At 39.8% G+C, this 15804-nt stretch overlaps 1 protein-coding gene across 1 annotated transcript in view; it reads left to right on the forward strand.

Moving 5' to 3' along the window:
* ASIC1 (acid sensing ion channel subunit 1) overlaps positions 1–15804 on the forward strand; it is a 203329-nt gene that overhangs the window by 31342 nt on the left and 156183 nt on the right. The window contains exon 3 of the mRNA XM_018560149.1: positions 1696–1891. Coding sequence (XP_018415651.1) covers positions 1696–1891 — 196 coding nt within the window. The remainder of the gene's footprint in view (positions 1–1695; positions 1892–15804) is intronic.

Genomic DNA, 15804 nt, shown 5'->3' on the forward strand with positions numbered 1-15804 from the left:
GTATTCCTAAAAAGAAACTCACATATTTGTATTTTCCATTAATGCGCAATAGAATGAATAGCACATTGAATCATTTGGTAGCTTGAAACTATTTACAGGTCATTTAAAGGTCACAGACACAGGTGACTTGGCATGTTGTAGCTAAATGAGTGAAATACAATCTTTGCTTTGACAGTAAATCAGCGCAAATTAGATTTTTGAAGTTCTGCAACTGTTAATAAACAACTAGAATTAAAGTAAAACTATGGCCACCCATTTAAAAATATGTGCTGCAGCATTTAATTTTAAAGTGACACTAAACTCAGGATTTTAAATCTTAAAAATACATTCAAGTACCTTAACTATGAACAAAAATGTGTCTTATTTGTGTATCACTCGGCTGTAGATCCTCAAATCATCTCTGAATTGGCCCTGACATTGGACCGTGGCTACTTTTGTTCCCCATGGTCCCGGTGTGTGTTGTAAAGTAGCCACCAAACCAAGCTTACTCCCATGATGGACTACAATCTCATGTTTACTTTCTTAATTTGTATTGAGATACTGTTTTACAACACACATAGGGACCATGGGGAAATAAAGTAGCCACCCTCCAGAAGGAAGGACACTGTCAGCATGAATTCAGAGATGATTTGAGGATCTGCAACCAAGTGATAGACAAATAAGATACATTTGTGTTAATAGTTAGGGTACTTGAATGTGTTTTTAAACTTTAACTCCTGAGTTTAGTGTCTTTAAGTGCATTGGCAGTTATCCCTTAGTTTGCCTGCAAAGTCTTATGCAAATATCTATTGATCCTGCCAATAAAGTCTACCTCATGCAGCTCAACTAATAATGTTGACAATACTGCTGCACTGTTCCTGAATTCAGAGTAGCATTGTCACCCTCATGTAGGCTGTGCCTGCTTACACTACAATGGGATGGAAAGACATTGCAGAGGACATGTTCATTGGAAGGGCTGATTCTCAGAGCTTGTTCACACCAAGTTTCTGCACACGCAGTGCAGTGAGTTGTGCCGCATTTTTTGATGCGTTCCGGGCCGTTTTTGGTTAAAAAAAAAATGTATATATTTTTTTAGTTTAGAATGGGCTTTCAGTGCGTTCCAGGGCATTTGCATGGGTTTTTAATGCGTTTGCATGCGTTCCAGAGCAGGTAAAATAGGGCTTGCTGCAGTTTTTTTACATGCTCTGGAACTAAACGCTGCAGTGTGAACTAGAGCCCAAATTACCATTGGAATACATTGGACGCAGTTTTGATCCGGTCTGTAACTGCTCTGCTCCTGGAACGCACTTGGTGTGAACGTGGCCTCAAGCCTGTAGCTTGTCAACCTGCACCTGCAAGCCCTGTCCACTGTTTTTTGGATTGACCCACCTACTGTGACCTGCAGTGTCTGGGAGGGGGAGCACATGAGACACAAATAAATAATTTTGGCTCACTGAGGGAAGGCAAAGCAAGTGTTCTTTTTTTGCTTTATGGGGTTTGTGCATCACATAGTATTTAGAAGCTGCTTAGATTGTGACACATGTACCATAATCTATTTTTTACTGATCTGGCTCTGAAATGATAATGGTTGCTATGGTTTGCTGCACATTCCTGGTCTATTATCTTGGGCTGTTATTGTACACTGTGTCTTCTTATTTTAATGTGTGTTCTTGTTTCCACTGTTACATAACAATGCCCTTTACCATTTCTTTTCAGCTATGAGCTACCAGATTCTCACCTTGCCGATGAGAAAGTAATGGAAACCTTACAAGATAAAGCTAACTTCCGCAACTTTAAACCAAAGCCATTCAACATGAAGGAATTCTATGACCGCGCTGGCCATGACATCAAAGACATGCTTCTAAACTGCAAGTTCCGGGGAGAGGAATGTGGGCCTGATGACTTTGTTCCAGTAAGCTTCTGCTTTAACTTTTTTGTTGTTTTCTGTTTAAAATGTTTAAATGTCAGTGAATATGCATGAAAAACCTTTGTGTTAGTGAAACATATGACTGCAGTACAAGCAGGGGCGGAACTACCGGCGGTGCAGCAGGTGCGGGGGCCCAGGGCCCAAGGCAGTTGAGGGGCCCACTGAGGTCCGGTCCCCAACGTCTTCTAGTCTGTAGGGAGGGACACCAGCTGGGGGACTGAGCCATGTTTGTTTCATTCAGCAATTAGTGACATACAAAAGTTATATGTGTCCTTTGGCTGATTGGATTCAGTCAATGCCTTACCTGGATTTAATCAGGCACAGGGCCAGTGTAATTCATGGTTGTCAGTAATTAAAGGGAAGAGCTGGCAACCCAGGCTAAAGATCTCCAGAGCAAGGCAGCTTTATCAAATGTGGCTTTAACTATACTTGGCAATCATTTATTGACTGTTGTGCTTGTTATGTTTCATTGTGTCCATACTATTTCCTATATATAAATGCTCTCAGGCTTCATAACAGTGAAGTATAGAGAGCTCCACTTCCCTCATATCCTTATACCTCATTAGCAGCAAGGAATCATTGTCCTCATGCTGTTGATTGCGTCACAATTTACAGAGTATTTCTGTTGGATATAGTGCTTTTATACAGCAAGATTATGTTTGGCAGGAGATGTCATAATACCAGATTTTAACAACAGGTATCATTAAGGATGCATTATAGAAAGACTGTTCTCGGTTCTGAAAAAAATAATAGTGGGGTGGGGAGGGGGGAAGAATAACATTAAGGGAATCTAATACATTTTGGCTAACCCTTGAAAATCACAAATAATGAGTTCTACTATATATACTGTACATGTACAGATAATGAGTGTGTATTATATTTGTGCTACTACAAATGATAAAACAAGAACAACATTTACAAAATATAAAGTTACATTTATTTATAAGGCAGTGAAAACTGCCACGCAATTAAATAACCAATACCAACCAATTCAATGCCATCGTTTATAGCAGTCAGAATAATGAAAAAAGTGTTGTAATTGGCTGTTCTTGGTTATTACTGTTTTCACTATTTAGTATAAATATCTATAAACTGTAATGTAAAGGGGCAGGATTCTTTAAAATGTGGTAGAATTTACTTACAACAAGGACATCACGGTGGAGCTTTGAAATGTTCTTGCGTTCCTTTTGTATTATCATATAAAATGACTGAGGTGTGCATCATAAAATGTAATTTATTCTTCTTAGATAAAAACCCTTTTAAATTGATATTATATTACAGTTGTTTTTCTGTTTTAATTGCTTTTGTTAAATTTATCAGTTTATTAAAGTGCTTGCTGTATTGCTATAATATACCAGAGCAATGTTTGCCTGTGACTTCATCTGTATTAAACTAATAAAAGTTGTTACTTGAGACATCTGGATAAGTAGAGGCTGAAGAAACTCAGATATACTCATTAGAAGGTCATCAATCTTTCTGCTTTCTCGGAAGGGGGTGTTGGTTGGGTGATATCAGCATTTCTCGTCAGAGAGAACAAAAATATTCTTCAGTGTATTATGTTTGAAGAGTCAGATCGCCCACAAGTTTTTAATTTGTAGTGGAAGCTGGTATGGTGAATCACCCTTTGGCTTCTTGTTCTACCCAGAAGTTCTTATCACCCAGCTCTTCCCACTTGTTTCAGCAAACATAAAGAATCTGCAATGCTAGTGCTCATGGGTGTCAAGCCCCATGTCTAAAAATGTCTAAAAAAAGTGGATTGTTTGTTGCAGTGAAGGCAGTATACACCATATGATGGTTAACATTGCTTTAACATTTATTTTTTACCTTATTTGGCTACAACCAGATATGCCAACAAAAGGCGGGAGAGACATAACAGAGGTGAAAAAACCTCAAAAAACATTAAGCTGGGGTACTGCCCTATTTCACCCTTGGATTACCAATCTTTGAAGGCTAACTCTGCCCAAAGTGGTATCTTTATTGGCATGTTACATCTCTCAGAAACTCCAACGGAAAGATATCTGTTCCAGGAGTGGACAAATTAATATGGAATCCATGAGACAGACTGTCCAATCTAGGTATCCGCTCCATTGACAACAACTAGAGGAAACCTGAAAAATTAGGCGCCATTTTTAAATTTGTAAATGTAAATATTAAGGAGCATTGCTTACCTGGTTCTTGGGATTTGTCCAGCCCTGATCTATGTAGCAGTTTGTGTCTCCATCCCCTCTCACAAAGCCATTAATAAAAGTGTCACATTTCAGCTGTAGTTTCCAGTTTGTTTGGGTGTTTCTGTACAATATGAGGAATGCCTTAGGGGAGATGGCTTCATCTCTTGGCTTTGTAGTAAGCAGAACAGTTGAAGGGATCTAGTGTTCTAGTGGGGATATCTCACTACTGGAGTCGCTAAAAGGTACAGGAAGTGAGAATGGGGTTTAACTTATTTATTAACCATACAAAATTGAAATAGATATTTATGGGTACAGTTGGCTTATAACGGAAAACTTAATTCTTTTTCTTCAGAATGGTTCTTTTTACATCAATACAATATTGCACGATAAGTTCAATTATAATTAAGCTTGGTGCCAAGCAACCTGCTGCTTTAATGTCATTTTGTAGTCTAGGTTACAAAATTGAATGAATGTCTGAGTGCTTGGTGGATGCAGCATGGACACTTAGAAGAGACCTAGCACCTAACCAGTTATTTTATAAATGTTTCATATAAAAATAAAACATTTCCATGTAAACTCACTTGTGCAGATGCAGCTAGTATCTAAGTCCTCTGTAATGTCAGTTTCCATCTTGGTGATGGTTTTAACACAAGGCAGCAAGTTACTTAACACAAGTAATGGGGAAGCAATGGATTTTTGGGCAGCAAAGTCTTTAGACTGATTAACAGTGTATATCTGTCTACAATAAAGTTTTGTTCATTTACCCATGGAGTGCGGCTGCTTTGGAGATGTATCTGTTGGAGGTGAGGACGCAACTGTTTGCCTGCACATGAGATATGAATGTGATTTGAGCTGGCTTTGAATTTGGAGCGGTTGACTGCTTTGGAACCATATTGCATAATGCAAACATTATAGTAGAGACAAGAGAACAAAGGCATCGCCACTATTGTTGTTATACAGTCGTGGGTAATTGGTCTTAACATTAGAATGGATTGTGATTGTAAATGTATAAGTGATTATGTAAGGGTACAGAGGTCAGCAACAGTGACTGTCTCATACACAATGCATATAAATCACTGTGGGAGATTAATTGCTGTACAGGCTACTGTAGAATCATCATCTGAAATCCTGGCTGTTTGTATAGTTGCTTTGAGAAAATCTACACACATGGAAAAGATGACAAACCTTATAAATGACTCTCTCTGCCAGTATCACATTTTCATAATTTGTCTGCTGCCTGTTTCCTATTTTGTTTGATGAGATGTTTTAATGGCCTCAAAAGGGAATATACATTTTGTTTTTTAAATAAGATCAGCACAACGCAATAAAAATTGTCAGTTTGTGTGTGTTAAAAGAAAACACAGTAGACTTTCTGTCCCATCTCTGGCAAGACAGCTGATATAGAACAATAAGCTGTAATCACAGTTCAAAACAGTGTCTGTTATTAAGTATCTTTTGGAATAGGAATGTATTTGTCAATGCTAAGAGTAACTCTTCAAAATATTGAATAGTACAGAAAATATAAAAGTATACAACTTTATATTTTGCATTGAAAGGATAACTGAAACCCTCCTTCTAAAATACTAGCAGGAGAAAGGCACCAAGATTTAAAGTGTTTTTCCATGTTGGCGGTCAAACCCCACTTTATGTTTGTTATGTGTTGCCATTCAGACAGCATACCTAAAAATTATTAAAAAAGAAAAAATCTTACCTTTTAGATATCTCTAGGGAGCAGACCTTTTGGCAGATTGCAAGCTACTCTGAACAATTTCAAAGTGAGTCCCTTTGGGGACAGCCTGCGCATCTCCTTATTAACATACAATGCAGAAGCCAGGCTTCTCGATATTTTACCCTTTGTTAGGACAGATTGTTCAGCTCTAGTTTATGACTGATCATGAGATCTGCCAGCACAGTACAGGTAGGGTAATTAGTTTAAATATCAACTCCCCAGCCCCCTCCTTGAATTTACAAAGAATGGAAAAACTTCAGTTTTGGAGTTTTCAGACATGAGCAAGTAAAATGGTAAGCAACATTTTTATTTAAATATGTGCTATGTAAATGGAAATGTAACAAACATAGGTGTTGTTCTAGTTTGGCTGGAAATACACTTTAAAGCAGAATTCCGGGCAAAAATGCAATGCAAGGGTTAAGTTCTCATTTTTGGTATACTCCCCTGAACTGCGGAGCTGGCTGGCTGCTACTCCAGTCCCTGAAGCCTGTCTCCTCCTACGCACCTATGCAGCGATGGTATGTCCCTCAGCGTCCTCACGTCCAATACTCTGTGTATAGAATGTGATGACCTGGGGATCCTTAGACTGCTGCAGTGGAGGGGTAGGGAGGCTCCAAGGACCTAGACAAAAATGAGCACTTAACCCTTGCAGTGCGGGGGTAGTCCCACTGCAAGGGTCAAGAACATTTTTTGCCTGGAGTTCTGCTTTAAGTTTTTAAGGTTCTTTTTAAAAAATACATTAAGCTTACCAATTTCTCTGTCAAATTCAAAGCACACAGTGGTGACTACTCCACTTCTGTTTTGTGTACAGTGAATTCAGAGTCTGAAGCATTGACCTAGGCAGTCACTGTCAATCAATGGGGTTGGACGGTGCAATGGGTGGAGTTCACTTCCTAGGGACAAATCACTCTGAGATTGCAAGCTGAACATTCTGACACCCTGTGCATTAACACCCTACATTTGCAGTACCCAGCAGGAGTGGCCATTTCTATGGGGAAAACACTATTCCTGCTTAGAGAGCTGCCCGGGCATCATTGTCACCTTAGTGCAGGAGGTGTGCATGGAGATCTAAATTAGAGAAAATAGACAACGGAAAGAAAACAGAGAGAATGGAAACCTTAAAGGATAAACCATTATTTCATGCAATATAATCTGAATATTTACATATACTTTAATAATCCTTTAAAGGTGATTTGAAAGAAAATGTGAAATCTTGTTAAGTTTTGACCCTCCTGTTTAGTAGCATGGAATGGACCTCCCCCCTCTCATACCTTCTAACAAGTCTTGGTTTTACCATGATCAGGAGCTGCATTTGCAGATTTCGCTCACAGTGCCACCTGCTGATACAATCTGGTAATGTGGCATGGAACTATGATAGCAGTAAGCAACTTGTAACCCTAACCCTAGCAGTTGAACATCATCAAGGGGATGCTGCTGTTTTCAAAGGGGCTGTGGAAAGTGGGGACCCCTTCCATGTTACTACAACATAGTGTCCCAGTCAGAGAAGTGATTTTAATTTTTACTGGATTTTTTCTTTTATATTAGAAATTCAGTCAAAACCTTTTACTAGCCATGGATAGAGTGGGGAAGGGTTAGAACCTCTCTGAAGATTTCACTGCTGTCTGTGTCCCTGTTGAAGGGATTTCCTCACTTCTTGCCCAGTAACAATCACCAGAACAGTGACAGGTAATTTGAATTTTTATTGCAGTCATATGAACAGGAGTAGAGGGACAGGAAGTGAGGTCAAATCTTCTTGATTGGGGCACAGACATCAGTAAAAGCCTAAAGGAGATTCTAACCCTTCCCCTATTCTATCCAAAACTGCAATAAATAAATAATACTGTAAGAGACTTACCGGGTTCCGTTCCGGGATCGCGATCCGTGACCGCGCATGCGCACAGCGGGCCCGACTCTCTCCACTTGGCGCACGTGCACCTCGGCCATCGGCTCCCCCGGCGCAGGCGCAACAGGCTTTTTAAGTCGGAACAGGAGACCATCCAAAGGGACTTCAGAGAGAGGCTCCTAAATCGCAAGTATCTGGGCTAGTAAGCCATTAACTCAGATGATTTGAGGAACTGCATATCTTGATAGTCATATCAGAGTATAACCATTAATGTGTGTGCTTAGGACTGTTAAAGCTGTCATACCACTTTCTGATGTTACACTGGATCTGTATGTGCTATCATAAGAGAACATCCTTATTTCATCTCAATCATTTAATATCTGCTTGATAAAACCCCAGGTGTGCTGTCCTCTAATCATAGCAAGTGTAATACCAGCGCTCACCACCGGGTGTCACTCTCTCGCTTTAACCCCATTACTACCACTAAAACTCAAATCCACGGTCAGATATGATGTAAAGGTCTAGAACTCTTATTGAAAAGTGCTGAAGGGACCACTTGCTGACCTGACCGTGAAATCCCCACTCCGCAGTTGTGATCCTAGGCCTGCGTAGCAGAGCTGTTACAAATACATTGTCTGTCATTCTAGAGTAGTAGAGGAACTGAACTCTGAATGTTGTGCCCAAAAAAAGGCAGGAAGAGGGCAAATGACTAGTCACCAGTATTGCCTATGGCCTCCCTGCAGCTGATCTTTCCCACAAATTTTGACTTATATTGTCTTTTTCTGCACAATGTCTCGGGTTGGAGATGGCCTTCTTGCTAGAGGCAGGGCTTCTTCATGTTAGAGCTTCCAGCAAGGAGAACAGGGAACATCACAGTAATGACATCACCAAATCTACACCCCATCTACCCCCCAATCTACAGTCTTCAGACTAGTAAGAGGCAGCAGTGCCATAGTCTATTGTCTATGGCCCATAGATCTCACGCTGCCGATATACATCTAAGAGGCTGTAGGCACAGGGGTCGGGTAACTAGGCATCCTCACAATCCAGGAAGTAAACTATTTGTCAAGTGGAATTCAAGAAAAAAAGGGTACATTTTTCTTGGCACTGCTTAGGCACATCTCTAAATGCCCCCTTTAAATAAGTTAAAAATAAATAGCCTCAATAGAAGATAACAAGACCAACGTTGGCTGTTATATTAACTTTCAATATACAGATTTCCACCACAGTTATTTTTTTTTGCCTTCAACATTTAACCCGCATCCTCTGAGCCCATCTGATCCTGGACCAGCCTGTGATGGGAGATTGAAAGCAATAGCAGCATAGTGATGAGCTCATTTTTCTGTCACACTGCTCAGCTCCTGTCAGGACATGACCTGATTGGCTCCTTGTGCTGCTTCTTCCTCTCACGCTCAAACCCTGTTGTTCAGGGACTGATAAAATGCTGATACCAGGTCCCCTCCAGATACTTATACAGCTTGCATTTAAAAAAGATATATATAAAATTAATGACATATTATTTTAGAGCTACATTCATTTTTATTTTTTTTTTCTTTAATTATATATGTGAAAAGAAAATTTGAACATTAAATGAAAAAAAGACTGCTTTGCCTCTGCTATCTTATGGAATCTAGTTATTTCCAAAGGATATTCCGGTCTGTCCAATCCAGAATATATATATATTACATTTCCATACTCTGAAACTTATCTCACTCTCTGTTGATGGCAGACATCAGTGTAATACCAAGCAGGAAATTGGTTAATGTAAAATAGTTTTTGTGAATTTAAACATGGTTTTCATAATTTACTTCATCCCTACAAGCTTTTACGCGCTGATCCAATGTAATATAATGAGCAATCACAAAGTAAATATAAGCAATAGGTTATGTTTACTGCTGTGCAGGCAGCAGGCTATGAATTTACAGCTGACTGAACATAACAAGCTGAAGGTATTAACCAGTGCACACATCCACATTCCCGTCCTGCTGAACTTGATCAGAGTTACATTTGTGCTTCTTGGAGATTGCTTGTAATGTTTGGAAAATGTAAAAATAAAACTTGTTGGAAGACAATAGCATTGCATTGAATCGGTTGTTGTAAATGCAAAATGAATTATTAAAGTATGAAAGCGGATCTAAAGAAGGGAACTGACTCCAGGATCTTCTGCCCTCGCACTTGTCACTTGCTGTGCTGTCATTTTAGTAATTCCTGAATACTTCTGCCCTAATGATGCAGCTAAAGGATCAGAACAGGGAAGGACAGAGGCACTGACAGGCTGTTCAGACAAAAGTAGACATCTTTGGTCCATTGGAGCCATGGAAGTCTATTTAAAAATGATTCGCAGGGCCATTCACCCTCTAAATATCCGTTGATGTGACGTTGTGCGAATATGTGCCAAAACAAACGTTCTTTAATTATTTTTTCAATTTGGTAAGGGAGATTATCAGATGTTATGTAGTTTTGTCATTTTTTTGAGTGTGCTTAAAAGTTGTTTGGAATAAATATTTGTGTTTGCAATTTTTCTTTTCAATCAATAATTTATAATAAAAGCATTGACAATTGCATTTTTTCTGCTCTAGTTATAAGTAAGCTTTTTGCATATATTCGCTTATATGGCTTGCTGGTATTTAGTGTTAAATAAATAAATATAAAATAAAACATGGGGCTACCCCTGCACTGCAAGGGGATAAGTGCTCACTTTGATATAGGGAGGAATATAACAAAGTTATACTCACCTGATCCTCAGAGCTGGCTTGCTGTTAGACCGTTCCCTGAAGCCTCTCTCCCCCTTTGCTGCTTGTTTTTTTCCTCCCTAGACCAACACGAGCATTTAACCCTGGCATTGCTTGGGGTAGCCCCACTGCAAGGGTTAAGATTAATTTTTGCTGGAGTTCTGCTTTAATATAGGTTTGGGGGATAGCCTGGGCGAAATCTGATATTTCACCTTTAGCACTTATTGAGTGGTGTTGTCAGTAAAGCAATGAAAGGGAGGGGACCCCATTGTTGGGTTGTGGTTAGGGCATCGGTTGATCTTAACCACTTGCCGTCCACTGGCCATATATAGACGGCCGGCCGGGAGCTTCCTAGATGCAGGTGGGCGTTTAAGCGTGTCCATTGCCCGAGCACACACGAGTGGGAAATTGTCACTATTTGAAAGAGCCAGCGATAGCCATAAAGAGGACCTGTCACTGTATGTGTGCTTCATAGCCCCCTATGTAACAACAATAAAGTTAAGTGTTTAGTTAAAAAAAGTTTTTAAAAAAAGAGTTAGAAAAAAAAGTAAAGTCGCACATAATTACATAATTTATTTTTCAACAAACACAAAAAAAATGTAAGTTCCCCCTGCCCCCACATACACACTCAAACATGCGCTGGGTGCGCCTACGTACAAAATTGATGAGTCCACCCATTACCCCGCACAAGTTACATATCACCGTGAACGTCGCAGTGTGAGCAATAATTGTAGGGCCATCAATCACTGTTAACACTAAACTGATGAGCGGTAAAAGCTTTTAAAGCGTTGTCTATGCCCAATTTTGGGTGTGGTCGTTTTCTTGTGATTTTGAGGGCATGCACAATTTTAAGGCTTGACGTATTTGGTGTCTATTTACCTGACGTGATCCCGTCTTTTATATTTTACAAAAAAATTGGGTAATAATAAATATTTCATAACGATGCAGGGAAACATTTTCGATACTTTTTCCTTTTATATAGTAAAAAATAAAAACCCCAGTGGTGATTAAATGTCATCTAAAAGAAAGCTCTATCTATTCACAAAAAAATAATATAAAATTAATTTCAATACAGCGTTGCATGACGTAATAAATGTCAGTCAAAGTACTGCAGCGATAAATAAAAAATGGCCTGGACAGGAAGGGGATGTAACACACCGGTCTTCAAGTAGTTAATGTAGCTCTGCCCTAAGCTGACTTTGTTGGCCATCAAAAGAACTCCTACTTGTTCTGTATCATCATGAAAATGTCCTTTATGTGAAGCTCTTACTGCACAGAAATTCTAGAAATTGTCACTCATAGTATAAGAAGAAGAATTTCAAAGAAGAAGCTGCTTCAGAGGCTCCATCAGTGCTTGGAGGGATACACAGGCTGCTTATCAATTACCGGTAGACACTTCATACATGGGACTGTAGAGAAGTCTAAACAATGAAAATTGCAAAAAAAAACAATGTCGTACCTTTAGGCCCCATTCACACTATTGCAATTTTTCATGTGTCTGCCGTCGCACTGCACTGCTCAACATTAGAAATCACATTATTCTTAATGGTGCCTGTTCACATTAATGCAACATGATGCAGTACAGTTTTTGGAAAGGTGCTGGGGCTTCTTTTTGTGCTGCACAGTGCAGACTTCAGTGGAAGCACATGTGTTTTTGGTATTTTTCGAAGACTATGCCTAATGTTACAGCAGATATTGCTTGTCATTAGTCAAAAAAAAAAATGCATGAAGAATGAAAATGCCTCAAAAGCAGATAAAAAATGTGCACTACAAAAAAAAGCACTGAAAATGCCTAATCCTGCAACATCACTAATGTGAACCTAGGCTTAGAGCAGTTTGCAGAATGCCATTTCACTTCTTTGAGCTAGCAATGCAATAGCAATAGTATATACTGTATATTTCTCATACAACAGGACAAGACAAAAATAAAGCTAACTAGGTCATGTTACTCTTTCACAGAGTTCTATTTGCTGGCAGTGGGACATTCGTAATGTAGGCATATTGCACCCTTGGATTAGGTGTCAAATGTTACCTCCCATTTTACTTTTCATATACAGACTGCTCATTTTAGATGGTTTAAGCTTAATATGATAATATAAGAAAACATAACCCTGGCCAACGATCTCTTTAGGGGCCCAGGCATTTTTTGCCACACCACAGCCTGTCTGTCTGTCTACTGCTGGATTGGATAGTATGGACACGAAACGCAAGCAGGTAGGAAATAGACACCTGACTGGCTGCAATTGGTTGATGGACTTTAGCCCACCCCAACACTATCAGCAGCACCCTCACCCCCACTCTACCACTGCCTCAGGCAGCATATAGTGTAGGGACGGCCATGCTTTCTAATTACAAATACTCACATTTGGAGAGTGAGGGATCCAATGTGAATTTATGGGCCCCACTGTGGGCAAACTTTATATCTGTTCTCCCATTGGCCTGTGGTTTGGGACTTAAAGACCGTAGATAGCCCATACTGTTTATTACATCTCTTGTATTTCTCTTTTAGAATTATTTTCTAATGTGTTTTATGATATTGTTGACAGCCGGGACATTTCGTTTTTACCCACCCCGTGCGTTTGGCAAGGCCTTTCACAGGTGATAAGAGTGAATGAGGGTTATCTATACTGTTGTGACTTTGCTCGTGCTGGTTTTTTATATCAGGTTAACTCTGTTATTGCTGCAACTGTCGAAGCTAACGTTCCTTTACAGGGCTTATTCCTACTATATTAAAGCCCATTTATTTCCCTGCTGGTGAGTGGGTGAGTTCAGGGTGGGACACCAGGGGGGGGGGTGGCAGAAGGACCCAACAATCCAGCAGCTCTTTAGGTAATAAGTGGCGCAAAAACAATCAGGATATAAGAGCCATGTCGGTACTTCGTCACAGATGCATAGCGTAACAAATTAGGGAAATGTGTATTTCACTAATTCAACTTATCTTTGCTACACAAGTACCTGAAAATAACAGGTATGCCCTTCGTAATTAATAAGATACAGAAAGCTTAACTAGCTATATTAATTAGCTGTTTAACACTGGAAGCAAATGGCTGGCTGGGGAAGTTTATACCCACTAAGGTCCCTTTAGTCCATATAGTTAAATCCGTAAATGAGTTAATTGAAGCACACAGTAACATCAGCAGAATAAAAGGCTGAGAGGCAGCAACAATATCTTAATATCTATTTGTACCACCAATACTTGTTTCACTATTACTAGAAAACACAGATAAAATAAAACATAGCATTGTTATTTTGCAGCATCATTAGAATTGTACCTAAGGTCTATTTAGTAGAGGTGCACCGAAATGAACATTTGAAACCGAAACCAAAAATAAAATAAAAAGTCAGGCCGAAACTGAAATCGAAAATATATATATATTTCTAACCTTTTTAAATTTCTTTTTTTATATTTTCTTTTTATTCATTTTTATTAAATCTTTTTCATTTTAATGATGGGGGCTTTGGGGAAATATCAGAGGTCTTAACAGACCCCTGATGTTTTCCTTTTAAAATAGAAAAAGTGATTAGGGACACAGATTCCTCAATCTCTTTTTCTGCAGCCCCTGTTGTAAATGAACAGGAATCCTCTATACTGAGTGTTCCTGTTCATTCATGCATTTGTGGGTATAGTATGAGTTACTATGTACACAATTATGAATGAACAGGAAGTTTTGTAGAGCACTTCCTATTCATTCATAACTGCTACATTGTAACTCATACTTTGTCCAGTTATTTACAAACAGTCAGTGATCACTGATAGAATAATGTGAAACCTCGTGCCACTACTCCAATCAAGTTAAGCAGCAGCTGAAATCTGTGTGGTCAGATATACAGTATAAAATTAATAGTAAAAGCCGCGCTGTGTGAATGAAACTACAAAAGTGTCAGATATAGTAGATACTGACCTTGAAATAATGTGATACAATGTGTACAAAGTGCAAAACAAATAAGAAACACATGTATATACCATGCACCTCAGTGTAAATGCATTGCTACAAAATATCCATAATGGAAAATCAAATACAATAGATGTTAACTGTGAAACAATGTGATATAATGTGCAAAGAATAACAACTAGAAAAAACGCATGTGTGTAATATGCACTTCAGTGAAAATAATAAAATGGTTAAAAAATGTCCATGATCCTGGATCTTCAATAGTCCATTAGAAAAATAGAAGATAAAACATTGGATGTAAAATAATCTCAGTCTCCTGTGACCATCAACAGAGAAATCTTCTGGAATGCACCTCACCTTTAGCAGAGACCCACCAGGGTCTGTATGCGCTGTTCCTCTAATTCAAACCAGGTAGAGGAAGCACCTGATGCCGAACACCTCCCAGTGATTTCCTCCTCTCAGGTACAGACTCTCTTGCAGTCTCAGGAGTTGAAAGCAGACAATTCATCCAAATGGCCCATGCATCAAAATAAAAAGTGGAGACTCGTAGTGCAGATGGTTTTAAAAGGATACTAAACTTTATTAAAAAATTATACTACTCACATATCATAGATATGTGATAAGGTTTTTAGTAAGCAGCCACAGACACTGTGTGCAATCGCTCAGCTCCTCTACTCCACCCTACGTACGTTACGTCAAAGGGCGTGACTTCATCAGGGGTGATCACTGATTGCTGACTGCTTGTACCACTCTCCATCATGACTCGCTGTCAAAGAACCGTCAGAGAAGGCTGAGTGGTGCGGGGGAGGAAAGCGATGTGGGCCGCGATGTCACAGGAGGCCGAGCTCTCCTCCCGCACTGCCCCCTCAGCTTTCTCTGACGATCAGGATGGAGAGCAGTGTGGGGGCAGAGACAGCCATGCGCTGTCACAGGAGCCTGAGCCAGCGGTGAGGGGGAGGAGTCAGCTGTCAAAATAGACTGAGCTCTCCTCCCCGCACCGCCGGCTCAGGCTCCTGTGACAGCGCATGGCTGTCTCTGCCCCCACACTGCTCTCCATCCTGATCGTCAGAGAAAGCTGAGGGGGCAGTGCGGGAGGAGAGCTCGGCCTCCTGTGACATCGCGGCTCACATCGCTTTCCTCCCCCGCACCACTCAGCCTTCTCTGACGGTTTCCCTCCTTCCTGCTGGACACTGCGCTGTGTCAGAGGGGACACAAAGCAGCACACACTGGGGAGGAGAGAAACAAGGCATGGACTGCACTTTCAGCCGAAAGATGGTACTTTCAGCATTTTGCTAAAAGTGCTAATTTCGGCCAATATGTTTCGGCGCCCTAAATTTCGGTGCATCCCTACTATTTAGTGTTTAAGTATTTTCAGGCGGTTAAAAAATAATTGAAGGGTAATTCCACTTTCTCAGATGAATTTGGGAAAATGGAATTACTAGGGTGCACCGAAATAGAAATTTTAAAACCAAAACAAAACCGAAATAGAAAAAATTGTCAGACCTTAGCCGATACCGAAAATGTTTTCCTGTT

The sequence above is a fragment of the Nanorana parkeri genome, unplaced genomic scaffold (genome assembly GCF_000935625.1).
Source record: "Nanorana parkeri isolate BGI_ZX_2015 unplaced genomic scaffold, ASM93562v1 scaffold434, whole genome shotgun sequence".
Taxonomy (NCBI): Eukaryota; Metazoa; Chordata; class Amphibia; order Anura; family Dicroglossidae; genus Nanorana; species Nanorana parkeri.